Here is a 26221-nt window from a genome sequence, read left to right as displayed (position 1 = left end):
AGGCAAATCGATTCTATGCCGACTATTCTCTCCAAAAGTCACGAGGACGTAGCGTTTTTGAATTGGCAGTCCCACTACTGGCGGGACAGCCGGGCGGCCTTGAATCGACTGACGGGTTCAGACGCATTCTCGGCCTCGTCCAACACCTGGATGGGCGACTCGTCTTCCTGCAAGAACCCACCTTGACGTTGGATGAACTTTTTGCGCAGTGCCTGGTATTCACCGGCCACAGCGTCGTGATCCAGAGAATCGTCAAGCTCACCGGGCGGTGGAGGATTGGGCCTGGGTTCCCTCTCGACGAGTCGATCCGCCAAGGTTGTCCCCTCGGGGCCCGATGCCGGTGGCTCCGGTTCTCCCTGGTCAGCGAACCGGCGAGGGACATCAAAGGGGCCCTTGGGGATGTCTCCACTTGAAGCAGTCTCATGTCTGGCTTTCGCGAATCGCGATGTTCTCCGAGGCGCCCTGGGCTCAGTGGCGGGTCCAGAAGCACTGGCAGGGCCTGACCGCTCAACAATATCGCCGAGCGGTTCAACGGGGGGCTCTTCTCTCTCGCTCATGGGAGGCACGGTAGGCTCATTGTCTGGGGCAACGTCCAGCGCCTGAGCAAACCGCACGCCCTTTTTCGCATCGACATCACCCTGCCCATCCTTGATGCTCGACTTCGTGGGCTGGGGCTTTGACGCGGAAGATGGCGTTTCTCGGCCATGCTTGACGACTATGCGGCCAATGCCTTCGTCTTCGGCGTCGGAGTCCGCATCCTCATTGTCAGCATCCTGGGTGAAGCGCGACGTTATGCCGAGCCTTTTCTCCAGTTCAAGCATGCGTTGCCGATACTCATCAGTGACCAAGCGGCTCGTTGACCGCCCGAACCGATCCTCCCCATCATCATCATTGTCGTCTTGGTCGCTTTCGTCGTCAATATCGTCATGGCCGTAATCGAAGTCTTCGCCATCGTCAGTATCGCCCCCTTCAAGTTGGAGCTCAGCAACCACTGAGCCAACTTCGCCCATGCTGTACTTGAGCATTTGCTGCCGCAGCGCGGCGTCTTCCGGTTCCTCATCTTCCGGTATCACCGGTTCCTGTTGGCTGATGCTTTCCTGTTCCCTTGCCGTCTTCATGATGCGTTCGATGCGCTTGGCTTTTCGCGACATATTAGGTGGGGGAGCGGGTGTGGTCGCGTTGCTTGTATCCGCATCTTCCACAAACGAGACTGTCTTCTTTGGTGCGGGTGCAGACTGTTGCGTTCCGTTGGCAGAAGCTGGCGGCATTTGAGCGGGATGAGCTTGGAAATCCGTGGAAAGCGACTCAACAGCTTGTTGTTCAAGGCCGGGTTCCCCACCCGGAAGTTCCTCAACACCTGCCTTGGCCAGCGCCTCCCGGACATGGGGCACCGAATCACCTGGCCGGTTCAAGCGGTACGAGACAACATTGTCGTCTTGGTCCAAGTTCTCGATGATTTCGGTAAAGGGCTCGCTGTCTTCGTCCGTGGCGTCGGGCTGACTGATGACGGTGGCGGCGGCATACCTGTTTTCCACCGCCTCGAGTTGCTTCTGCAAGCTCTCGACGTTTTTGGTAACATAGTCTATCCGCCGTTGCAAAAGGTTGACAATGTGCTCCCTGGAGCGCGAGCCTCGGGGTCCGAACACGTCGTCTAGCTCCTTGCCACGGAGGAGCTCGCCCTCGTACTCGCTGTGAATCCGATGCAACTCTGGCGCCTCGCTGTCGGGGCTTTCCGGGGCGGCGTCAACCTCTTCCTTGAGGGCTTCGTACTCGGCGTCCCACGTTTGCCAGTGCTGGAGGGCCTTGCGTAGTTGCTTGATGTTGTCTTCCAGCTGAAGCCGATGCCTCTCCAGGTCGAGAAAGCTGTCTTTGACACCGGCCATGTCGATCGAGTTGCCAGCTCACCGAGCCTTGACCGGATGAGAATTGCGAAGAAGGGAAGTTGAAAAACCAAGGTGACAGGGAGGGAAAAGCCCTGGGCCGGGTACGTAGAGTGGCGTCAAGGCACGTACTGTGGGCCATGTGGCTGATCTTCGGTTAAGGGTTGTTTGCATACAGCGGGCACTCGAATGATTGCCGCCAGACCATCAGCTGACGCGCTGGAGAAGCGCCTATTCGACGACGCTACACGAGATGCGACAGGCGGGTACGCAAATTAGGACGCCTCGGCCGTCAGCCCTTGGGCGAAAGCGAAAGAGGGGCTGTCAGGGATAAGTGCTACTGCTACTGGAGAGTGAAAGATGACAAGTCGAACCGTCCTCTTGCGTCCTCGAATCGCCCAAAGACGGAGAACCAACCCTTGAACCGCCGGCGCCATGGCAGACTCTGAAAACATCCAGACACTTGAAGCCAAGTGCTTCTGCGGCTCCATCCACATGACGTTTGACGTCCCCGTCTCGTCTCTCCCCTTCGCCGCCTACCTCTGCCACTGCAGCATGTGCCGCTATGCCACCGGCTCGCCATGCATCTTCCACACGCAGCTCCCTGTTGGCCTGTTGCCCAAGTTCGTGGGCGAGTCGACCGAGGACAAGCTGAGCTCGTACACGGCCAAAGGGGCGGACTGCAGCTACGACTTTTGCTCCATGTGTGGCTGCCACATTGGCGGAGTGAGCCTTGACCGGCGTCAGTGGACCATGGCCACATCCATCTTCAAAGACCACGGACCAGACAAGTTCCAGATCAAGTATCACGTCTTCAGCAAGAGTGCCAAGGGGCGTGGACTGGCATCTATCGTGACTCGATTAGGCGACCGCGAGGTGAAAACGTGGAACCCGCCAGACGATGATCCCCGCGCCGCGCTTGTGACATCCGAGGCCGAGACGGGAGACGATGGCCAAGACCGCCTGCGTGCCCAATGCCACTGCGGGGGCGTTTCATTTACCGTCAGGCGGCCGACGAAGCAAGTGCTCGACGATCCATTCGTGACCAAGTTTGTCTCGCCTCTGGACAAGAAGAAGTGGATGGCCGTCTTCGACGCCTGCGACGACTGCCGTCTAACCTCTGGATCTCACGTCGTCGGCTGGGCCTTTGTGCCCCTTTCCGTGTGCGAGCCACCCATTGACCCCAAGCTCACCATTGGAACGGCCAAGTCGTACTCGTCCTCGGAGGGCGCGTTGCGCTCGTTCTGCGGCACGTGCGGCGCGACCCTCTTCTTTACCGACTCGGAGCGTCGGCCGAGCAGGGAGCAGGCCGTGGTCGACATTGCAACAGGCATAATTCGGGCGCCAGAGGGAGTCATGGCCGAGGATTGGCTCACCTGGCGGACGCGCGTGGCCTTTGCGTCGAGCGGAGTGAGCTTCGACAAGGACTTTGGGGAGGCGCTGAGCGAAGGGATGAAGAGGTGGACCAGGGAAAGCTACGGGGAAGAGGTTGACTTTGAAGTTGGCTAAGACTAGACAAGGTCTACAGCGTACAGACGATGCGGCGTATCTGCTGTCATGACGCCGACGATATCCGGCGGCTGGCCGCTTCCAGTACTTGGTACATGGAGATGCTGATAAAGGTCATGGGCGAGAGCAGCTGAAGAAGGACATGGAAAATGAGAGTCGTGCTGTGCATACTCGTGTGTGTATAAGTCGTCTTTTCGAGGCTTCGGTTGAAGTGGTGAACCGAAGACGTGGGGGGACGCCTTTTCAATGTCACCCAAACTGACTGCGCCGGTCACGGAGAATAAACCAACCAACCAACAACGCACGTCAATCCACCACTTCGCCCTCTTCGCTCCCGCTCGCCCGCAGTAACCCGTGCGCGCGCGGGCCGGTGCGCCTAACAAGTCGAATTGATGCGACGTATATCGCGGCGCCCAGCTCTTCTCATACGCAAAGCCTCGGGCCCGCCGCAGACTCGGCTGCTACGCGCCATGGCTTCATCGGCCAGGTCGTACAATGTGAGTTGATCCTCTGCCCTGTGCATAGAAAATACACTCTGATGATGCTGAGCTCTCTGACAGGATGCCATTGATGCGCTCAACTCGCTGCAGACGCCTCATGCCGTCATCGAGGCGAGGCGCAAAGCCGGGATCCGGCCTGATGCGGCCTCGATGCGCGAGATGAGAGCCTATCTCAGTAGAATCGGGTACACGGTGCGCCTTTTCACTCTATGCTTTGCTCTTCCTCAGAAGGCTAACGTGCGAGGGAAAAAAAAAGCCGGCGGATATCGATGGCCTCAACATCATCCACGTCGCCGGCACAAAGGGCAAAGGCAGCACCTGCGCATTTGTCGACTCCATCCTCGCCCAGTACCGGCACGCGCACGGCACTCCCCGCAAGAGCGGCCTCTTCATCTCGCCGCACCTCATCGCCGTCCGCGAGCGCATCCGAATCAACTCGGCGCCCATCTCCGAGGACCTCTTCGCCAAGTACTTCTTCGACGTCTGGGAGCGCCTGGGGTCTTCGACAGCGGCGCCCGACGACGCGCCCCTCGGGACGAGGCCCCTGTACGGCCGCTACCTGACGCTCGTCAGCTGGCACGCCTTCTTGCAGGAGGGCGTCGACGTGGCCGTCTACGAGACTGGCATCGGGGGCGAGTACGACGCCACCAACCTCGTGCAAAGGCCCGCCGCGTCGGGCATCAGCACGCTCGGCATTGACCACGTCTTCGTTCTTGGCGACACTGTGGACAAGATTGCGTGGCATAAAGCGGGCATCATCAAGAGCGGCAGTCCTGCCTTTACCGTCGAGCAGGACCCCGGCGCGGCGGCCGTTCTGCGGCAGAGGGCAGAGGAACGGGGCGCCGATCTCACCGTCCTGCCCATTGACCCGCGGCTAGACGGTGTCAAGGTCAGGCCCCAGGCGCGATTCCAGAGGAAGAATGCAACGCTGGCAGTGGCCCTCGCCGAAGCCGTGCTGCCGAAGCTGGGCATCGCCGTCTCGCCGCCGGGCTCCTCGCTGCCGCGCGAGTTTGTCGATGGGCTGGAGCAGACGGTTTTCAGGGGTCGCTGCGAGGTCAAGGTCGAGGATGGGGTGACGTGGTTCGTCGACGGGGCACACACTTCGGACAGCCTGAAAATGTCCTCGCGATGGTTCGCCGAAGAGACGGCCGGCCGGTGAGTTTTCCTTTGTCTTGCGATCAACCTTGACCCTCCATAGCCAGCCGCTGACCAAGCTTGCCCTCCTTTCCACAGCCCCGGTCCCAGAGTCATGGTTTTCAATCAACAAACCCGCTCCGAGGCCGTCGACTTCCTCACCTCGATCCACGCGGCCGCCGCGCGCACACCAAACGAGCCGTCTTTTGACCACGTCGTCTTTTGCACAAACGTCACCTACGCCGAGACGGGCTACAAGCGTGACTTTGTCAACCACCAAATCGACCCCGAGGAGCTCGACAAGATGACGGTGCAGCGCCGGTTTGCCGAAAAGTGGTCCGCCCTGGATCCAGCCGCCCGGGTTGTCGTTCTGCCGACCATTGAGGAGGCGCTCGGCTACGCGAGGCATCTCAGCCAGGGGCTGGGTGCCGGCGAGAGCGTGCTGGCCTACGTGACGGGGAGCCTGCACTTGGTAGGGGGGGCTCTGGGCATTCTAGAGCAGGCCGACGCGCTGTAGGATACGGGATGGAAGAGCTTGGTGGAGAAAGGAGGAGGAACGCTGTACGTGATTTGGGCCATAGAGAGCGGGAAGCATAGAAAGGGGCAAGCGAATCCACGGTGTACATCTCAAGCTATAACGAGCTATCGGGCTCCAACACTCGCAATGCAGCGCCAACAAGATGCAGGCTTCCGGTCACCAGCACCTTGGGCTTCACGCCGTGCTCGTCCGCAAGCTGCGCCGCCAAGGCCCTCGCCCGCGCAACAGCGTCCTCGACGTTGTCAACGCACGCCGTATCGCAGCCCGGCACCAAGCCAACCATGGCAGCAGCCGTTTTTTCCTGCACAGCCATGTCCACGACGGCGCCGGCGGGAGGGCGAGCGAGGTCGTTGCGGGTGAAGAGGGCGTGGCGAAAGACGAGCGTCTGGCGGCCGGTCTCACGCTGCACCGCGGCCACGAGCGCGGCCAGCAGCGGCGCCGCTTCCCTGTCCTGCTGGTTGAAGACGAGCACGATCGGCTCGACGGCCGGGGGACGCAGTGACTGGGCGAGCCAGCGCGCGACCTCGGCCAGGCTTTCGGCCGTGTGCGCGCCGTCGAGGAGCCAGGTGACGTCGGCGTGCTCGAGCACCTCGCACCGGCCGCGGAGCCGTGCCTCGCGCAGGCCCTGCACCATGTCCTCGGGGATGCTCCGCAGCGCGGCGAGGAGAGATGACGATGATGATGGTGATGGCACGACGTCGCCCCAACCCAGATGCTCGCGCACCGCCAGCGTCGCCAGCGCCTGGTTCCTCTTCTGAAAATCGCCGCGTAGGAGACCTGGCACGCCGCCCCATTGCCGCACTGTCTCGTCATCGACCTCGACCAGGCTGGCGCCCTTTTCCGCCGCCCGCGCTCTGAGAACCTGCATGACGGCGGGTTGCTGGCGGTGATGGTGGTCTGAAGAGCCGGTGAAGCACTTGACGCCCGGCTTCATGATGCCAGCCTTGTGCCACGCAATCTGCCCTGCCGAGTCCCCCAGCATGGCGACGTGATCGATGCCCAGCTGCGTCACCACGGCCGCCGACACCGCCTCGGGCGGCAGCACATTCGTCGCGTCGTACTCGCCGCCAATGCCGCACTCCATGACGACATCGCCGACGCCCCGGGCGAGGAAGACGTGCCACGCCATGATGGTCAGGAAGCGGAAGAAGAAGGGTTTCGACTCGGGACCCTCAGCCTGCGCCGCGCTCACCCCGTCCTCGCGCCGCGCCGCCTCGCCGAAGCGATCCCACAGCTCGAAGAAGGCGTCGGCAAAGGCCTGCTGGCCTATGGGCTCGCCGTCAATGGCGATGCGCTCCCGCGGTCCCACCAGGTGCGGGCTCGTGTACGTGCCGACGCTGCCTCCTCCATCGCCACCGTGGTGCCGCCACCGCCGCCGCAGTAGCATGGCCGTCGCAAACGCGCACACGGAGCCCTTTCCCTTTGTGCCGGCGACGTGAATGTGCCGCATGCGCGCGAGGTCCGCAGGCCCGTAGCCGGCGCGACGCAGCCACGCGCCCATCTCGGGAATCGCCCGCGCGTTGAGCTGCTCGGGGCTGCCGCCGCCGCCGCCGCCGAACAGGAGCGTCGTGCTGCGGTTCGACTGCAGCGTTGCCAGCTTCTCGAGAGCCTCGGGGTATCCGCGTGCACCGCGCATGCTCAAAGCTTGGCCGCCGCCGCAGACGGCCCTCGCCATGGAGCATGTCGCCGTCGCTCTCGTCGGTGGCTGCATCCGACCTTTCGAGACGAGAGATGATGAGTCTGCGATACGGCGCATCGAGGCGTGGCATTGCGGAGTTTGGTGACCATGGGCGAGTAACGTGACAAGGCTGCGAGAGATGATGCTTTTAACATGGTAAAATACTCGATTCCTTCTGCTCCTATTATATGCTTCTGCCTCTTTCTCTTCTCTTCTTTCACCGCTTGCTTTTTTCTTACACTACTATTATTTTCGAATCATGCCCCAATGTGACGTGACGTGACTGTTGGCAGCATCGTCAGGCTAAAAAGCATCGATTTCGTTGCCCCGCGCCGACGCATCTTCCCGGCCAAACGACCGCAAGTCGCGCTTGGAGAGATTTACTGCAACGGATACCGCCGGTGTCTATCGCTTATTCAGTACACGGGTCTGCTGACGTCCTCTAAGGAGCTTTCCATCCTCCCACCACTGTATAGAACAAATGAGCAACTCCCTCTCAGTCCACCCTCAGGCTCTGCAGCCGCGCCTCCGTAGCAATGACCTGGGAACATGTTGTTAGCGATGCACTCAACCTGTGCAGAATGGGCGGATACTCACATCGAGCGCCTGTTGGACTTCGAGCACCTTGCGAACCTCGCTCAGCCAGTCCTTGCTGAGCGTCTTTGCCCACCCCTGCAGCCCATTCATCTCCCGGGCTGCAGCGTCCAGGTCGCCCTCTTCCAGATACGTCTGCGTGCGCGTCAGGATGCTCTCCACATCGCCCCCCTCTGCGAGCCCCTGCTTCTTGAACAAGACGTGGCTGAGGACCCAGCTGGAGGCGTGGCTGGCCACGCCGGCATCCTCGGGGAGCAGGGACGCTTTGCGCACCTCGCCAGCCACTCGGCGGAATCGGTCGATCAGCTGAGAAGGCGTTGCGATGCCCCGTTGATAGGCGGCGGGGTTGACAGAGGCAATGGCTGCGTCTACCACGGGGTCGTCGGTAGCAATCTCCTTGAGGGCGACGAGCTCCCGGATAAACGGGCGAGGGTGCTGCGCGTCCTCGAGACTGGCACGGACCGCTTCGACGGCCACATGCAGCTGCTGCGTCTTGAGGTTGGAGTCGACCACGTCGTTCCACCCGGCCATTAGCTTCTCCAGATCGGACACGGCCGACGACAACTCGCCCACTTTACCCAAGCGGCCGTCCCGCTCCCGCTCAACCTGGTTCTTGACGTCTTGGACAAACTCCTTCTTCAGGGCCAGGGCTTGCTCCAGGAGCTGATTGCCGAGCTTTTCCTCGTTGAGCTTCTTCTCGCGTTCCATGAGAAGCTTGACTCGTTCGTCGTAGCTCTCGCGCACCGTCTTCATCTCCTGCTCGAATTCGCGTCGCCACTCAACCTCTTGCGCCAACATGGTCTTCTCGACGCGCTTGATGAGCTCGGTAGCGGCCTTGTCGAACTCCTCGATGGACGACTTGACCTCGCCAGCGGCCTTCTTTTCCACACTCTTCCTCATGGCCTTGAGCCTGTCCCCGACCTTGACGATGTCGTTCTTGGCCTTGTTGACGGTCGTTCCGTACTTGCCATGAGCACCATCGGCGTTGATCACCAGTATCAGATCGTTGAGCATGTGCACGAGGTCCCGGACAATGGGCTCCTTTGCATCGGGAAGCGACATGAGGTCGATTGGCTGCAGGGGGGGAAACTTGGACGGCTCATTGACTTCAGGGGCCTTGAAGCTTGTAGAGGAAGATTTTGCAGATTTCTGGGGAGTGGCCCTCTCGGCAGACTTGGCAGCCGCAGGCTCAACGTCAGCAGCTGGAGGCGTCGGTGACGAGGCCCTCCTGGGTTCGTCGGGCGAAGCCTTTGACGACGACTTGCCTGTCAGGCTCCTGGTTCCGGCCGAGGCGCTCGACTGGCGGCCACCCGGCTCCCCGTTGTCCGCCACCCTCCAAGAAGCACCGCTCTGCGCCGGGATTCTAACCGGCTGATCGGACTCGCGGCGTGGCCTCGGATCGCGCCCCGTGGCGTGCGGGAACTTCTTTTTGAACTCCATTTCTTCCAAGTACAGGACAGCCTGTTCGCCATAGGGAACGTACTCGGTAAAGAAATCATGGAAATTGTCGTTGACTCGAGAGTACCAAACGCCGCCTCCAAACCCAACCGCGCCGAGCAGAACAAGTGTAAAGACAAAGCTTCTCAGCCGGCCCATGAAGCTCTTGGTCCTAGGCGGGGGCGGGGGCGGCGGGCTTGGTGTATTGGCCTGGAGAACCGTGGACTCGCCGACATCGTCGATTGTGGCTGTGGGCTGTGGCCTGGAGCCAGGCAAAGGAGGCACCCGGCCAGCATTGACACTGGATTCGCCGATATCGTCAATCGTCGTGGGGGATTTAGTTCGCCCGACGGAAGCTTCCTCGGGCGTGGGAGGAGTCGGAGGGATATTCACGACAGGCGGAGACTTGGTCTCGCCGAAGCTGGAGGGCGACGGGGTTCGCTCAGAGCTCGACGTCTCGGTAGAGGGTAGCACGGCGGCCTTGGACGCGTCGTGGCCGGGCTTCTTCTGGTCGGCAAAGGACCTCTAGAGGCGTCTCGGTCAGCATTGATCCAGTGGTGCCGCATCTGGCACATGGGCAAACATACAATACCCAGCAAGCAAGCTCGTCGCGACGCTGCCGCGGCAGATGGCCATTGGCGGCTGGCAGCAGCCGTAATAGGCGTGCCGCCCAGCACCCGTGCCGACCGGAGCGATGATCGCAGCATGGGGGAATCCGATGGGCAACAGAGGCTTGTCAGGACGGGGGGAGAAGGGAGATGATTTGTAGATGTCGGCAGCGAGACAAAAACGCGCGGGGGGGAAAAACTCGGCTAAATCCTAGGTAGCTTGACACGATGCCCAGCCGGGGGGAGGTTGGAGGGGTGTGACGCCACCAATGGATCCGCGCCAATGCTCTACCAGGAAGACTCCGATCCAACACAGCACACTCTACTTAATCAACCTCGACATCAACCTCGACATTCAACCAATTTGGGCGACGAGGGAACGAGGAGGGCAGCCAAAGGGGTTATTCGAAATAAATACGCGCACCTTGGATCGGCGCATCAGACGTTGATCTTGGCGCTGGCACATCATACCAAAAGGCTGCCAGCCGCCTGTTCACATGCCCATGCCAGTGACGAATAAAACACTCAAGTCTCTGTTGAGACGCTACCGGGAAACGTCAAGCAGGTACTGCACGTCCAGACGGAAGCACCCATGCAGTGTTCTAAACCCCTGCAAGCACTGCTGCCCTCGAGACGGACAAATCGATATTACGTATCAAAACCCAAGAGAAGACAAGCCAATAGATGCGTCTGCCGCAAGCACTCCAAACCCAGGACTCCGAGAAACATACGACGTACTTGAGCCAAGCCTCAATCACTTCTGTCAGTCTATATCCCCAGTGTCATCCCGTCGTTTCCGTAGAATGCGTGGGCGGCACAATTGCCGGGAACCCGTCTGTTCCGAAGCGACGGCGGCGAGTCTAGCAACTGCAAGGTCCGCCCACGTTGGTGTTTGCGTTCTCGGGGGCCAGGCTCACACCCGGTCGCTGGCCTGGCCGAGCATGCCTGGGCCCAACCTGGTCCAACGGTAGCTTCTTGGCGATGGCCGTGAAGAGGTCGCGGACATTCTCGGCCGTCTTGGCGGACGTCTCGAAGAACAGGAGCCCGGCCTCTCGCGCATAAGCCTCGGCTTCGCCTGTGGGGATTGCCCGCTTATCGGGCTGCTCGGTGACCAGGTCAAGCTTGTTGCCGGCGAGCGCAATAATGATGTTCTCGTTGGCCTGGCGCTGCAGCTCCTTGACCCATGCCTTGGCTTTGTCCAGGGAAGACTAGAAGAAGATCAGTCCGGGCAGTCCTGAAACGGGAAAGTCGGACGTGAGCCTACCGATTGCGTAATATCATAGACAACAACGGCGCAGTTGGCATTCCGATAATACATGGGCGCAAGGGACTTGTATCGCTCCTGACCGGCGGTATCCCAAATCTCGAACTTGACTGTGGTGTTTTCATCGAGGGAGATGGTCTGGGTGAGAAAGGCGGCACCAATGGTGGATTCTCGGAACGAGTCGAATTGATCCTGACGGTTTTAATTAGCCATGAAAAATAGCTTTCGCTCGGCCGCCAGAACGCACCTTGACAAAGCGGAGAACTATTGAGCTCTAGAGTATAGCGTCAGCCGGTAGGTCGCAGGCGCGGACAGTCGAGCATCGAGTTTACCTTTCCAACAGCAGACTCTCCTATCACATGTGTCAGTGCAAGGTCCGTAACAGGCATGGAAGTCTAGGGCGTACCAAGAAGGACGAGCTTGAACTGTGCGAAGCGGTTGCTCATGCCGCGACCGCCGGCAGGTGCTCGGGCTGCCATACTGGCTCGAATGGGCGGTTTGCAGAGGAGTCTCGGTGGCGGTTCGGGAAGGTGCGCGGGTGAGCGATGTGCGACCTGACAACGAGGACGGAATCGGGTCCAGCGTGGACCGGACGCTTATCGCAAGCGACGTTTCGATCGACGAAGGCGCAGGGGTGGAAACCAGTCCTGAGTTGGATCCGTTTGTTGAGCCTGCGCGAGAGTCGACGAGCAAGATGGTATCGGTGGGCGGAGCGGATGGACGCTGATGACGGACGTACGTATCGAGACAACACGTCAGACTCGAGAGGCGGTGGTGGTTGGCAGTGTTTTGGTTATGGTTGGCCAGCTGCTGATGGCTGGGTGGTGGCTTGGCCTCGGGGAAGAGAGAGACTGAGGGGGGCGCAGGTGTGAGTTCGAGGCGAGAGACGTGTTCGGGGTGTTAGGTAAGCAGAGGCCCCTACGTAACGCCGAACTAAGCCTCTGTTACTAGTGCGTTGGAGCCTTGAACAGGCCGTCAGTGCTTGAAGCGGCACCTGACTTCAGGTACCTACAGTGGCTGGAGGGAAAGCACCTGCGATCATCATGACACTGAAGTGTGAAGGTCGCTTGTACCTGGCCGTTGGGATGGAAAATGTCTCGCGATACATGCAAAATAACACTTTCAGTCGACGGCTCTATTAAACTTTGCGAAGCCCAGCAGCCTGTCACTCTCAACGCAAACCAAGCCACAAAGCCAAATGACCTCATAGCCCACTCACCCACTGGCAGTCTAAGTGCGTGGACGGGGTGAATGAGTCGCGAAAACATCGACGCTTGACAGGTCGGTCGTTCACTCAATCTAGACTACTTTGTGGCTTCAAGTTTCGCCTTCAACTGACTAGAGAATGTTGCATCTTATAGGAGTAATTGTGGGCGATTGTCTGTGCCAGATGGTATTTGGAAGTTGACCATACACAGATACACAGATACACAGATGCATGTATTCGGTCATGGTATCGCTAACAAGCTGTTGGTACAAATCTGTCGTCACCTCACGCAGGCCGTCATAGTGACTGTGTCAATACCTTCCAAGCTCGTGTTGCCCTCCGGTTCGAACGCTGGGTACATACAATCTTGACAGATTTTGCCTTGTCGTTCGAGGACTCGGTACCAGCCCCGAGACGACCTACAGAGCTTGAGTCGATCTTATGTTCGCGGAGGAGGGAAGCCTCAGAGCAAGGAACAATTTATTTACAGTAACGCCTTATTGAAGACCTAGCTTATATAATATCGATAACCTGAACAGGCACGGTGCTTCCTAGCCAGCTGATTGGCTGCAGGGACGTCGCAGTGGACCGTTGCGACGCCCTACAAAGAAAGAGCTCGTCGAGGTACTACTGTACCTGTACTCGGTGACGTGGAACTTTGGACGACCTGCCTCACTTCATGGCCGCGACGACGAGCCGCAACCTACGATTATCGGCTCAGAAGCAGCAGCAGCCATGGCCCCTCTCGTCGCCTCCAGGCTTCCCTACCGAGACATCAACGTGAGGGTCACAAACGACGCATATACCTTCACCTCACCCTCGTCTCCCGATGCGCCCGCCCTGCTCATCGACCGTCCCACCGGCGACGTCCATCTCGCCGACGCCGCCCTGCATGCCGGGAAGCGCGCCACAAGAGTCTCGAGCATCTCTGGCATCATCGGCATCATCCAGCTCAGACTAGGTCGGCCCAAAATGGCCGCCGCCTGAACATGCAGCGCTGACTCTCTCCTTCTAGACAAGTATGTCGTCGTCATCAGCAAGGCCCAGCCCATGGGCCGTCTTAAGGGCCACATGGTCTACAAGGTCGTCGCCGCCGAGATCCTTCCCATGCGCGAGCGCCAGATCCACGACCCGGACGAGGACACCTTCATCAACCTCCTCACCACCTTCCTCCAGCAAGGCCCCATGTACTTTTCCTACTCGGTCGACCTCACCAACTCGCTCCAGCGCCAATCCCAAGCCGACACCTCCAGCCCGCTCTGGATGAGGGCCGACGACCGCTTCTTCTTCAACAAGTACCTGCAGTCCCATCTCATCGACTTCCGCAGACGAGGCTCCAGGAGCCAGCCCGGCTCCCAGCCCGGCATCGACCCCTACATTCTGCCGTGCATCTTCGGCATGCTCGAGATCCGGCCCACAAAGTTCAACAACACCCCACTAACCCTCGCCTTGATCTCGCGTAGGTCGCGTTATCGCGGTGGGACGAGATACTTTACTCGCGGCGTCGATGAGGACGGCCACGTGGCAAACTACAACGAGACGGAGCAAATCATCATCCTCAACGACACTAGCACTGGCCTCGGTGGCTATGCCGGCAGCTCCGACATGCAGAGCGGCAAGTTTGGCTCCTCGACCGGCAAAGACATGCAGACCATGTCCTATGTCCAGACCCGAGGCAGTGTCCCGACCTATTGGTCCGAGGTCAACAGCCTGCGCTACGTCCCCAAGCTCCAGGTCCGCAGCACCGAGTCGGCCCTGGCGGCTGCGCAGAAGCACTTTGACGAGCAAATCCGTCTCTACGGCGACAACTACCTCATCAACCTCGTCAACCAGAAGGGACGGGAGTGCAGGGTAAAAGAGTCATACGAGCAAATGGCCGAGATGCTCGTCTCGGGGCCCAAGGAGAGGCGCGAAGCCGACAAGCTCACCGACGAGAAGTTTACCACCATTCAGCCCGGGTCCAAGCGACGGGAGTTTGACCGGCTGCACTACATCTACTTTGACTACCACAACGAAACCAAGGGCATGAAGATGCACAAGGCGTACGCGCTTGTCGAGAAGCTTCGCGATGCCCTTGCCGCCCAGGGCTACTTCCGCGGCGTCGACACACCGGCCGCCATCGACGGCAGAATCGACGTCCGCGGCCTCCAGACAAGCGTCATGCGCGTCAACTGCATGGACTGCCTCGACCGGACCAACGTCGTCCAGAGCATGTTTGCGCGTCACATGCTCGACCGCATCTTTGAAGACGTCGGCCTCATGTCGCGCGGGGCCAGCTTCCGCGACGTGGATCCGGCCTTTGAGCACATATTTCGCAACATATGGGCCGACAATGCCGACGTCGTGTCCTCGTCGTACGCCGGAACAGGTGCCATGAAGACGGACGTGACGCGCACCGGGGCGCGGACCAAGATGGGCGCCCTTCAGGACGCGCGCATCGGCCTCACGAGGTACTTTCTCAACAACTTCCGGGATGGCCCGCGCCAGGACTCGTACGACCTGTTCCTGGGGGCCTACCAACCGGGCGCGTCCACCATCGGCACCAGCCTCGTCTTCGTGGACAGGCGCCCGCTTCTCATCCAGTCCATCCCCTACGTCTTGGCCTTTAGCCTCTTCATCGTCCTTGTGGGCATCTTTACCAAGCGCGACTCGGACGCGAGGGTGCTGCCCATGCGGCTCTTCATCTTGTTTTGGACGGCCGTTGCTGCGTGGTGCTTCCATTTCATCTGGACCCACGGCATGCTCTATGTAAGCACCCGCTCCTACCCTCTTGTTGTTTCACTCTCAACAACAGCGTTGCTCATGTCGTTGCTCTTCCTCACAGGTGAACTGGCCCCGCCTCAACCCCAGACCCTTTGCCGTCGACGGCTACGGCGAACACTTTTCAAAGGCGCGCAAGGACGCCCTCATCGGGCCGCTCGTCACGCGGCACGAGCGTGGGCTGAGCGCGGCAAGGTACATGAATGCCGAGGAGGGCAAGAAGAGGATTGAATAGATTAATTTGTGGCTCTACATTCTTGAAGCACATATTAGAGCCCTGCCACGCCGTTTCTCATTAATAACCGCATCTCTTGTTTGATTAGACTGTATTCGCGCTGTCCTACAAGGCGGGAGTAAGCCTCCCCAGGGGGAACAAATAGAGGAGCAACAAAGGCTGAGAAGGGACTGGCTTTGTTTCGACCCATGGGGGTTTTTAGAGTATCTATATACCATTACCATCAAATATATTCCTCCGGCCTGTCTTCTGAATGCTCAAACAAGAAAGTATGCAGCGAGGAACAAAGAACGAGGCCAGTGGTTCTCCGGCCAAAGCGGACGCTCCTAAGCTATGCATCGCATCGAAGAAAAGCAAACAGGGAAAAACGTATAAAGGCATCCCCTGACGCACCCGAATAGACGAGATATGAAAGAAAAGAAACAAGCGTGGGTATCAAACTGCTACTAAGCATGCAAGCCACGCGGGCAATCCAAATCCCCGTCTCTCGGTCCTCGGCGCGAGTACAGATCGCCATGCCCTACAGGCGAGAGCGTGCAAGAAAACCGGTTACATGTCAAGAACCCGGGAGTCAACGGGGGAGCCGCTACATCCAAAGCAGCCACTTGACGCTTCTCCACGCGCCCTTGCCGAGGCCCAGGACGACGCGCAGGATCATGACGACGAACCAGACATACCACATGAGCCCGACGAGCAGCCACTCAACCATGAGCCACAACGCGCGTCGCACCCAGCGGAGGCGGCGGCGGCGGCGGCGGAGCATCTTGTCAATCGTGTCCGTCACGTGCTTGACCTTGAGCGGCTGGCCGAGCGCCAGGTCCCTGCTCGTCTCGTCGGCATCGTTGGCCGCCCTCCGCGTCATCTCGGAGAGGTCGTCGACGAGGCGTGACCGCACCTGTCCGATGCGCCGGTGCAGGTCGGGGCTTGTCCGAGTGGTGAACCTGTCCGCCGAGATCTGCCACCGCTGGCCCGACGCCTGGATTGCCGACGCGAGCGTCTTGGCCGCGAGCGGATACAGCTCGCAGAGCGCAGCCTTGTGATTGCGCAACTGCTGCTTCTCCGGGCTGAGCCGGGCGATGTCTGCCCACTCTATGCCGGCGCGGTTGGCTTCCATGGAGGCTCGGTTCGCCGTCAGGGCTTCGTTGCTGAACGGCTCGCAAATCTCGTTTGCCCGCCTGCTAATCTCCATGGCCTTGATGCCGGAGCTTAGAATCAGGACCCTCATCCGGGCAATTTCGCGCCGAGAAAGCTGAGTCTTTGCTGTGGAGTAGCCAAAGTCCGCTATCGACCAGTGTCGGCTCTGCCTTCGGTCGGCCGGATCGGACGCTTCGGGCTCTGCTGCATCGTCGAGACGCCTATCTGCGTTCCGGACGCCCTCAACGACACTGCCATGCCATGAATCCGACTCCCAAGCTTCCGAATCGCCGATACGAGCTTTTCGGTGCGTAAGAGGAGAAACGGAAGGCGAGGCACTCCGGGTCCCGACCAGGGGAGGCTTGAGCAGTTCGAAGCGTGACGATCGGCTGCTCTGACTCGTCACTCCGTCCGCCGCTTCTTTTGCGTGACCATCGCCGGTGCTGTGCGAGTGAACTCCAGCAGCATGGCTGAACTCGGGCATGGAGTCAACGAAATGTTTAGAGCCGCGGCGGCTCTCGTCTGGCGTCCCCGTCGACTGCCCGTGCAATGGCGGCGACGATGTTCTGTGCCGCCCGCGCGCCCGCTCGCCTTCTGATTCATCAGTTGAGTCTACTTCGAGCGACGGTTCGCCCGACCCATCCTTCTTCCAGAGAATATCGCTCAGCCTGGACACGCCGCCTTTGATGACGGTGTCGATGCGAGGTCCCTTGAACATGCCACGCAAGCCAGCGCCCTGTTCATCCAGCCGCTGCAGCAGACTGCCGGATCTTCGATGCGTTTTCCAACCTTCGGACGGACGGTCAAAGGAAAGTTTCTTTATCGGGCTCGATGTGCGCCTATGCGGCACGCCCACCTTTTCTGGTGGTGGGTTTGGGTCCTGAGCAGGTGCTCGACGGTCCACGTCTTGATCCACATCGGTCAGAGGAGCACAGTCGCTACTGTCGCCGCTCTTGTCACGAATGATGTTCTTGATCTTGCTGAGCGGGTTCCTTGTAGGGGATCCCGAGCGGCTCCATGTAGGGGAGAATGGAGGGCTAAGGGTGCCTGGCTCTGCGACGTTGGATTTCGAAGGCAGAAGCTCCGGTGATGCCACAAGCGACGTGACCATTTCCGATGGGTTCGACGGCAATTCTGGCACCTCTGCGCCCCGCTGATGTCGATGCGGTGATGCTAGCCGGGGTTTGTCAGAGGCGCCTTTGCGATCCGAGTCGCTCGTGTCGGCCATGGAACCTGGTCTGCTCAGAGAGTGACTGAGAGGCGGAGACAGAGGATTCTTCATCTCAGGAGACATGATGGCGGGGTAGCTGGTTCGCTCGTCATGTGCGCCAGCTCCTGCAAGCTCCCGCTCACGGGCTTCCTTGGCAATCATTTCCATCATCTGCTTCTCCAGTAGGTCGTTGGTGTTGCTGGTGAGCGTCCCGCTCCGTCCGAGCCGCATTCTTCGCCGCAGGTCATTCTTGACCTCGTTGTCACTGCCCGAGAGATCCGAGGCCGAGTCTTTGCCCAGCCGCCTAAAGTCGTGATGGTGCAGGTGATGGCCGTGTAAAGAGCCACTGTGCCGATGCGGGAATGTTTTGATGTTCTGGAACTTCTGCCTAGCGCGGTCTCTCGCGCTGTTATTCGAGAGGTCTGAACCGGCCTTTGCGATCCCAGGGCCTTTCGTGTCTGGCGGACCCTCGGGCTGGCGCGATTGAGGTGTCATCGTATGATCTGGAGTTTGGCTGTCGCCAGACATGGGTCTAAACAGGTCTGCAGCGGGCGGAAATATTCTGCGCCAGTGCCGATCCTCGATGAGATGTTTGTGATGGTCTTGCTCGAGCCAGTATGCGTCGGCCACCATATCGCAAGGCTCGACAAACCAATCGACCCTTGGGCGCCTTTTGTGCGCGGCAGCCCTCGAAGTAGCAGGATCCGATGACGACTGGCTTTCCAGCCCGTCGGCGCCGGGGAAAGACGGCAGAGCGGGCCCGTCTCCATCGTCGGAGAAGGCGGGGAGCGATGATGATTGTTGACAGACTCTGTCGACCCATGTCCTGACACTCTCGACGTCTCCAAAGCCTTGGCGCTCTGCATCAATCACCTTGCGCTCGCGAGCTCGGATCTTGCGGTTGCGAATGTACTGCAGTGGGTTGTATTGGCGGCCTGCGGAGAGGGACACGTTGTTACGCGAGCCGAACTTGGCCATCTTGCTGCCCGACGGAGAGGTGGGAGGGCTAGCCGTGGTATGACGCTGGAAGCCGGGGTCCAGCGGGGGTAGCGTCTCCAGAAGCCGTCTGTATTCCGCCATGAGCTCCAGGTGTTCCTTTGCCTTTTGGGCTCTGGCCAATGTCGAGGAAGAGAAGTGGTATCGATACTGGCTGTCGTGGGTCGGGTCGGCGACGGGCTGCGAAGGGCCACTCAACCATACGCCAGAGGGCACTCTGGACGAGGTGGCCAGCTTGGGCCTCGGGCTGGTGGTTCGAGAGGAGCGACGTTGCTGTTGTAGGTGCTGTCGCAGGTTGCTGGCCGAGCTGCTGTCCGGCACGGGAGCGAGGCGCGGTGGGGTGCCCCGGGAGATGTTCCTTCGTGATGCGATCCTGCGCGACTCGCTCAGGCTGAGGGCCATGTTGACAATCTGCGCCGAGTCGACGTCGAGTCTGGCGAGGTCTTGGTGCGGCGAAGTCTGCCTGAGGATGCCGTCGGCGACGGAGTTGTCTGAGTGGGCCGAGGACTTGGCTCGCGAGCGCGGGGATGTCGTGCTCGGCCTCGAGGCGGCATCCGAAGACGGGGCAAGGCTGTCATCTGGTCCAGCAGCAGATGGAATGGAGTCGGGGGTTCGAGGTGCGCGGGGACTGGGGTGAGTCGAATCTGGTGCCAGGCGGCGGCGAGATGGATGACGGTCTCCGGCCACCGAGTCGCGGAGCAAGAAGCCGCCGGAGGAGCGATTTCGAGCTCGCCTCCGCCGGGGAGTCTCGTCGACGACGTGCCGGCCCAGGATGTGATGGGCGCGGTGGCTGCCGGCGGTGCTCGACTCGGCCGTCTCATAGCTTGCCCGGGAGCCAGCTTCAGGCGTGAGGCGTCCCTCACGGATCTTGGGCGGGCGGATGACACTGTGATCCGCCATGGTGCCGGGATCGACGCATGCTGCAGAGGCGGCGGGCGAGCGACGGAAAGGGGAGGGCGGCCTTCTCAATAGGGGTGATGCTGGAACGGCCGACAGCGCGACGGCATCTTGGTCACTTTATTCTGCGGCGATGACGGGCAGCAGGAAGCTTGCGTCGGGCAGAAGAAGATTGGAAGCGCGGATTATGCAGGCATACATGCGCATGGGAGCAAGCGTAGTTGAGCGTTTCGCAACCGCATGGGGGTGGAGGTTGAAGGCGATGCAGATATGCAATAGCATGTGCCGGGCGGTAAAGCCGGGGAGCCCAAGGCGCTAGCTGCCTACCTAGTTCATGCACGTACAGAAAGTAAGCTACTAAGAGACCAGCGTCCGTCTCCCTCGCCCCCCAACTCCGTGACCGTCGAGAACTCACACGAAAGCCGGCACCTTACTGCATCCAGGCTCGAGCCGCCTCCATACCGCCCTGCGGGTGCGTGGCATGAGATGGCATGAGACTTGTCGCGCGGCGGCACGGAGCGCTTCCAGGTATACGAGTCGAGAGCGGGCACCTCTGGGACCTCTGACGAGGCTTCCACTACGGAGTGCTGGGTCTCCATGCCGGCATCCCTCCCATCTGCGTCCATGGCCATCGTCATCGACCGCCGTCGTCGACCGCCGTCGTCGACCGCCGTCGGACGCAAAAGATCCCTGCGCCTCTTGACCTCCCTGCGCCCTCTCTGTCCCGCTCCACACCGTCCCGGCCTCGTGGCCCGCGAGCATCGGTGGCGACTCACATGCCAAATGAAACGCCGCGCAAGCCTCTCACGCATGTGCCGCTGCCAGCTCTCCCGAGGCTCGAAACATGCCACCAACCCTCGCTACCATTTTATCAGCCAACTCCAAAACTCGCTCATTGGTTGCACCCATGTTGAAACCGGCTCGTCAGCGTCTTCCATGAACCAACGCGCGTCCGCCAACGAAGCTCTTCTCCAAATGTCTACAATGCCTCCGACTCCAGGGAGAAGGAGAGGGTATATGGAGTTATGGACAGCCAAGTCAATCATCTTACAGCCGCCGCGCCAACCACTCCCTGACACCTGTCGCACAGCCCTTCTTCTTCCTCCGCCGCGTAGCGCCAGCATCTCGAGCACTTTTGCTGCTTGGGAGGAAGCACACGCACCGTTCCCCTGGCTGCGCCCTGCCACGCAAACTGCCTCGTGTAGCACCAGCTGGGCCTTTCGGGACCGGGCTCATTGAGCTCCACATGCGAGACCACATACATGGCATCCAACTCGTCCAGGTAGTACCCGAGTATGGCCGCAAGCTCGCTGTCCTCGGTAGTCACGGCCACTGAGCACTGTAGCGAGCTCCCGAGAACCTTCGCCTCCCTTGCTTCCTCTAGCCCTGCCTTGACGGCTTCATGCACGGCGGTCAAAGCCGGAAGGTCGCCCCGCAGCTTGCTTCGCGCCACTGTCAAGCGGCTTGGATCCATCACTGGACTGTCGTATAGCTGTCTTGCGGGGTTCTGCAGCGAGCTACCCATCTTGTTAGCACAAAGTCAACAGAGCAGCAACGGCCCCCTTACTCATCATCAGCCATCCACGACGGTCGATGAGACCATGCCTCCTCAACCAGTACCGGCGTGATGGGCGCCAGCATCCGCAGGAATCCGACAAAGATGGGCTCGAGGACTCCGCCACCATCGTCGCAATAAAGCCGATCCTTCAGAGCCTCCAGGTAAAAGGCAGATAGGTCCGTCGCGACCCACTTGTTAATCAGGCTCACAGCCCGGTGAAACTCGTAGTTGTTGACTGCCTCTCGGACCTGCTTCATAGTGTCGCTCAGCTGCAGAATGGCCATCTGATCGAGCTTGGTCAGCGCGGCCTGGCGGCTCGATTCATGGAGTGAGCCAACAATCATCTTAAGCATCGTTCGATACTTGATGAGCGCGTTGTGGATCGGCTGGAGAATCGAGGGCCCGATCAAGATGTCGGTTGTGAAGTCGCTGCTCGCCGCCCAAAGGCGCAAGGCGTCCGGGCCCAATGCGTCCAGTTGAAGTCCCTTGCCTCCCTTTCTCTTTGCCAAAGGTAACAAGCGGCCGTCCATGACCTCCTCAATGCCCACCGTATTGCCCAGGGACTTGGACATCTTCTTGCCCTGGGCGTCTAGCGTGAAGCCGTGCGTGATAAGCGTCTTAAAAGGCGCGGTGATCTCGGCATCGGCTTTGCCGTCTGCCTTTTGGTCGGCCACATATGTCAGCAGACTGGACTGGAACCAGCCCCGGTGCTGGTCCGATCCCTCGAGATACACGTCGACCTGGCGGTTGATTTCCGTCCAGCTGCTTCCGCTGTCGAACCAGACATCCATCGTGTCTGTGCACCGACGATACGATCCTTTTAGCGAAGGGGCTACCCACGCGGCATCGTCTGCATCGTCGGAGAACCATGCCTCAGATGTGCGCTCTCGCATGACTGAGATGATGTGCTCAATGGATTCCTCCGTCATCACCGCTTTCCCATCAGCGTCGTACAAAGCCGGAATCGGGACGCCCCATGGCCGTTGACGAGATACACACCACTCGCTCCTGCCCTTGACAAAGCTCTCCAGGCGGACTCTGCCTGATTCCGGAACAAAGCGGACGTGGCTCAAGGCCTTGAGAGCGGCCTGCTTGATGCTGCCAACGTCGGCGAACCACTGCGCCGTGGCCCTGACAACTACCGGTTGTTTGGTACGCCAGTCGTAGGGATACTTGTGACGGAGATTGTGTGTTCCCAGCACATCATCCCCGACCAGGTCCAGAACCGCCTGGCTGCCTCCCTGTAAGATGGATGGAGCAGACGTCAGGAGCTCGGGCTGGTCAGGATACGCCTCTTTGGTGAAGCATCCCTCGTCATTTACGGGGGCAAAAGCTTCGATGCCCAGACTGGAACAGACTTCGTAATCCTCCTGGCCGTGGCCGGGAGCCATGTGTACCAGGCCAGTTCCCGAGTCGGCGGACACGAAACCCGCATGTACGATAGGCTGTGCGGCGGCGTCTCTGCCACGCAATTTGTTGCGATACTCGAGTCCGGCGAGGTCTGCTCCTGGGATGGCTTCGACGGCAACTTCGAACGGGGGAAGATGATCTCTCAGGGCCTCGATTCGACTTGACGCGACTAGTAGGCCGTAGTCGTCCACACGCAAGATGGAGTACAGCAAGTCGTGATGAACCGCAATCGCCTGGTTCGCTGGAAGGGTCCAGGGAGTCGTGGTCCATACAGCGGCGTACAGGCGCTCGTTGAAGTCGGCAAGTCCCGGAAGCAAGCCGCAGTCGGAGACTATGGGAAATCTAACGTACGCTGTGTGGGAGAGATGGTCATCGCGGTACTCCAGCTCGGCCTCGGCCAGAGCCGTTCGCGACGAGGGCGACCAGTAGACAGGCTTATGCTTGCGGTAGATGAGTCCGTGGCGAACCATCTTCTGAAACACTCGCAACTGCCTCATCTCGAACTCGCGGTCCATGGTAGTCCATTTGTTGTCCCACTCTCCCATGATGCCAAAGGAGCGAAAGCCTTTCATCTGTTCCGTGATTGTCTTGCTCGCCAGCCGCCTCGCCGACTCGCGGATCTTGACCGGGCTCAACCCTTTGGCGGGGATTGCCCCCACAGCCTTCATCTCAATGGGGAGGCCATGGCAATCCCAGCTAGGCCTGTACGCCACGCGCTTCCCGTTCTGGATCTGATGCCGAAGGATCATGTCCTTGAGGATCTTGTTGATTGCGTGTCCGATGTGCAGCGGCCCATTGGCGTACGGGGGGCCATCGTGGAGCACAAACTGGTCGTCTTGGGGCCGATGGGCCGCCTGCCATTGGTATAGGTCGTCGGTGCATTGCCGCAGATACTGTTGTTGGAGCTTCGGGTTCGGCCGGGCTCTGGACTCGCGTCAGCCATGCTCTTGTCCCAACGGCGCGTCATTGTGCGTACGGGAAGCTCGAGCGAGGCAGTCTCAGCGTTGCCTTCCAGGACTTGGTCATATTTGCGTTGGACACATGCCGAAGGGTTGGCTGGTCAAATTGAGGCCTCGCAGAACAGCTCGAGGTGGGTTGTTGTAGCTACAATTTTTAAGCTGTAAGCCGAAGCTGGGGATATTCGAGCGCGCAGAGAGCACGAAAGTAGTGGGGCTCAGAGTCGTCATACGCAAGGTACGAAGTACCGCTGATTTCCAACTCAAACTCCGGCTCGGCATTCTCGACCGAACAGTTCCCCAACTCTCAAGGCGCAGAATGCCCCTATCCATCGATCGCGAGAGATGGCGCCGGTACGCCGTTACCTGAGAATATCAAAATACTCCGTCTTGGAGTGCCGCATCTACCTCGACAACCCAGCGCTGGCACAGTCATGGCTGCTGAATCCGCGCGACCCGATCCTCCCGCGCGTCATCGAGAGCATCCGTCCACTGGTGCTGCCCAAGCTACGAGAGGAGAAGGAGAGAGGCAAGAAGAAGAGCTCCAAGAAGAAGGGCATCAAGGACGTCATTGTTCAAGGTCCGCCTTTCCCCGAGCGTCGTGGCCAAGCTGCCCGTTGATCGCGGCGATAGATGATTTTGAAGTCTCCATGTTCCTGACCGAGACGAGCACTCGGCATTCGCTGCTCACCAAGCACAAGCACTTTCGCGAAAAGGCGCCGCCAACGATGCAGTCCAACTCGACGAGACTCATTGGCGAAACGGATCTTGTGCCCGTCGACGTCGACGCCGAGACGGCTGCGCCGGTCCTGCGCGAGCAAGACAGCGATGACGAGGGCCCTCGCCTCGCGGCCATTCGTCTGCCTGAAACGAGGGCGCGGCGGAAGCGTCAACGCAACGTGGCCATCAGCGGCGAGGACGGAGAGTCCGCTGACGACGACGGCGCAGCCTCGGCAATCGAGATAGACTCGGACGCCGACGAGCCAGCTCCGAAACGTCCACGCGGTGTCATGAGGCCAGATGACGACGACGACGACGACAAGAAGAAGATGGCCATGGATGTATCGTACGACGGCTTCGCCATCTACGGCCGCGTCCTCTGTCTGGTGGTCAAAAGGCGAGATGGCAAGGCTCAGCCCGCAAGAAGCGATGCAAGGGGATCCAAGTCGGCCGGGCAGGGGCAAGCCAGGATGGAGAATTGGATCTCATCTACGCAAATGCCCGTAGGCGAGGAGGTGCCGTAAGAGCTGTAAGCCGAGGTACGGACGCCGTGCCTATGTGCGGTACAATGAGGTGGTTTGCGACTTGCCACGCAGTTGCGGTCTGGGTCTCATTCAACGGTGTGCATGTGTCGTGTATAAACTCGCCTCTTGCATTCGGCACCGCCGGGGTTCAAGACGATCATATTCCCTGTCCGTGGCGTGGCGTACGGTTTCGCGCGCCTAGAGGCAAGGGGACGCGGGCTACGACGTTGCTGCCTGGAGGTACGCACAAGGTTTGCAGAAGCGAATGGCTATGCGGGCCTTGGAAGTTAGTGAGATGAAGCAAAAGGTCGGAGCGAGTTGGCCAGCAATTTCCATGGAGAAACAACATCATGCTATCCGCACTTGACTTCCGATATGTCTGCCGAGGGACGACGTGGCAGGGATATCGCCTGCCGCACCAAGGGTGCCCATCGACGGCTTGGTTTCCCAGCATGATCCGCAGGCTACGGGGTTTTCCAATGTAAACGCCGACGGCGACTCGCTGGGCCCCCAAGGTGCCCTGCTCAAGTGTCGCGATTCAGTGCTTTGTTGGCAAGTGTCGGGGCGAGTGAGATGCCTCGAAACAGGCTTTTGATTGGTGACGAACTGGCCTATTTCTCGCATGATGTGACGACCACTTCTCACACACAGTATTTGTACACCGGGGCGGCAGCATATACACGTGTCTCTCGGAGAGAGCCACAGGGATGATGAGAAGCCAGACACATGACGAAACGTCTGACGAGCAACGGGGGGATGCTTCTAAGAGATGGACGGTGACGACGAGCGTGGTGCAACTTGACTTAGGCAGGTCAGCAGACCAGGCTTGACGGCTCGGGACGGCGGACCAAGTCGCAATTAATCATGTTCGAGGAGACGAGACAAGACAATCAAGCCGTGGAATGCTTTGGTGCGTGTCAGGAGGCGATACAGACGCGAGCTTGTTAAACAGAGGTTGAGACATTGATATCGCCATTGCATACTCGCCGTCTCACCCCCAGACGGGTCTGCCCGCAAGGTCGATCACGGTCAACCTCGATTCCCCACCTTTGAACCAATTCTCGCAAAAGGAGCATTCACGAGCGTTGATTGGGAGGAGGGGGGGGGGGGAGCCAAGCTGCAGCGAATGCCGGGACGGCTCACTCGCTGACGATGGGCTTACGGGCGGAACCTCCAAGGTCCATGCAGGGCTAATAATAATAAGTGGCTTCAGACCAACATTGCCCAACATAAGATGGCGGGACGAGGAGAGAAGAGGGATTGCGGCGTGGAGGCGATTCGGGGCGTCATGGCACCTTCTCTTTTTCTTGCAGGGGACGCGTGCCGCAGGCTCGGGGGTGGTTACTCTGCAGAGTCGTCGAATCCCGAAGCTCTCCCTCGACGGGTGCTTTTGCATGCGTTATGCAGCCTGCGGTGCCGCGCCATCTGGAACCCGTCGTTGCCATCCATCTTACCAGCTGGTTGGCGTGTAT

At 59.9% G+C, this 26221-nt stretch overlaps 10 protein-coding genes across 10 annotated transcripts; 4 read left to right on the top strand and 6 right to left on the bottom strand.

The window, feature by feature from the left end:
* Positions 1-74: 74 nt before the first annotated feature.
* HRG_06515 (prefoldin subunit domain-containing protein) lies at positions 75-1883 on the bottom strand (the record flags this gene model as incomplete). The annotated part of the gene is made up of 2 exons (XM_044864986.1): positions 75-1195; positions 1340-1883. 2 exons carry the CDS (start codon positions 1881-1883, stop codon positions 75-77), a joined length of 1665 nt encoding a protein of 554 aa, XP_044719926.1.
* Positions 1884-2315: 432 nt separating this feature from the next.
* Positions 2316-3389, top strand: HRG_06514 (glutathione-dependent formaldehyde-activating enzyme domain-containing protein; the record flags this gene model as incomplete). The annotated part of the gene is made up of 1 exon (XM_044864985.1): positions 2316-3389. The coding sequence occupies one exon, from the start codon at positions 2316-2318 to the stop codon at positions 3387-3389; it is 1074 nt and encodes a 357-aa protein (XP_044719925.1).
* A 470-nt stretch (positions 3390-3859) lies between these two features.
* On the top strand, positions 3860-5540 carry HRG_06513 (folylpolyglutamate synthase; the record flags this gene model as incomplete). The annotated part of the gene is made up of 4 exons (XM_044864984.1): positions 3860-3886; positions 3950-4081; positions 4146-5044; positions 5123-5540. The coding sequence occupies 4 exons, from the start codon at positions 3860-3862 to the stop codon at positions 5538-5540; spliced, it is 1476 nt and encodes a 491-aa protein (XP_044719924.1).
* A 115-nt stretch (positions 5541-5655) lies between these two features.
* HRG_06512 (folylpolyglutamate synthase) lies at positions 5656-7272 on the bottom strand (the record flags this gene model as incomplete). Its single annotated transcript, XM_044864983.1, has 1 exon — positions 5656-7272. One exon carries the CDS (start codon positions 7270-7272, stop codon positions 5656-5658), a length of 1617 nt encoding a protein of 538 aa, XP_044719923.1.
* A 463-nt stretch (positions 7273-7735) lies between these two features.
* HRG_06511 (uncharacterized protein) lies at positions 7736-9977 on the bottom strand (the record flags this gene model as incomplete). The annotated part of the gene is made up of 4 exons (XM_044864982.1): positions 7736-7780; positions 7837-8244; positions 8296-9795; positions 9858-9977. 4 exons carry the CDS (start codon positions 9975-9977, stop codon positions 7736-7738), a joined length of 2073 nt encoding a protein of 690 aa, XP_044719922.1.
* Positions 9978-10738: 761 nt separating this feature from the next.
* On the bottom strand, positions 10739-11621 carry HRG_06510 (ras family domain-containing protein; the record flags this gene model as incomplete). Its single annotated transcript, XM_044864981.1, has 5 exons — positions 10739-11086; positions 11143-11334; positions 11390-11416; positions 11475-11494; positions 11549-11621. 5 exons carry the CDS (start codon positions 11619-11621, stop codon positions 10739-10741), a joined length of 660 nt encoding a protein of 219 aa, XP_044719921.1.
* Positions 11622-13084: 1463 nt separating this feature from the next.
* HRG_06509 (sacI-like domain-containing protein) lies at positions 13085-15344 on the top strand (the record flags this gene model as incomplete). The annotated part of the gene is made up of 3 exons (XM_044864980.1): positions 13085-13310; positions 13365-15097; positions 15174-15344. 3 exons carry the CDS (start codon positions 13085-13087, stop codon positions 15342-15344), a joined length of 2130 nt encoding a protein of 709 aa, XP_044719920.1.
* Positions 15345-15930: 586 nt separating this feature from the next.
* On the bottom strand, positions 15931-19584 carry HRG_06508 (uncharacterized protein; the record flags this gene model as incomplete). The annotated part of the gene is made up of 2 exons (XM_044864979.1): positions 15931-17016; positions 17062-19584. 2 exons carry the CDS (start codon positions 19582-19584, stop codon positions 15931-15933), a joined length of 3609 nt encoding a protein of 1202 aa, XP_044719919.1.
* A 1039-nt stretch (positions 19585-20623) lies between these two features.
* Positions 20624-23575, bottom strand: HRG_06507 (tRNA synthetases class I (I, l, M and v) domain-containing protein; the record flags this gene model as incomplete). Its single annotated transcript, XM_044864978.1, has 6 exons — positions 20624-21098; positions 21149-21525; positions 21688-21910; positions 22007-22416; positions 22462-23473; positions 23526-23575. The coding sequence occupies 6 exons, from the start codon at positions 23573-23575 to the stop codon at positions 20624-20626; spliced, it is 2547 nt and encodes an 848-aa protein (XP_044719918.1).
* Positions 23576-23850: 275 nt separating this feature from the next.
* HRG_06506 (uncharacterized protein) lies at positions 23851-24749 on the top strand (the record flags this gene model as incomplete). The annotated part of the gene is made up of 2 exons (XM_044864977.1): positions 23851-24085; positions 24139-24749. 2 exons carry the CDS (start codon positions 23851-23853, stop codon positions 24747-24749), a joined length of 846 nt encoding a protein of 281 aa, XP_044719917.1.
* Positions 24750-26221: the final 1472 nt, after the last annotated feature.

The sequence above is a fragment of the Hirsutella rhossiliensis genome, assembly GCF_020360975.1.
Source record: "Hirsutella rhossiliensis strain HR02 chromosome Unknown scaffold00006, whole genome shotgun sequence".
NCBI classification, from domain to species: Eukaryota; Fungi; Ascomycota; class Sordariomycetes; order Hypocreales; family Ophiocordycipitaceae; genus Hirsutella; species Hirsutella rhossiliensis.
This window is presented reverse-complemented; position numbering and strand designations above follow the sequence as displayed.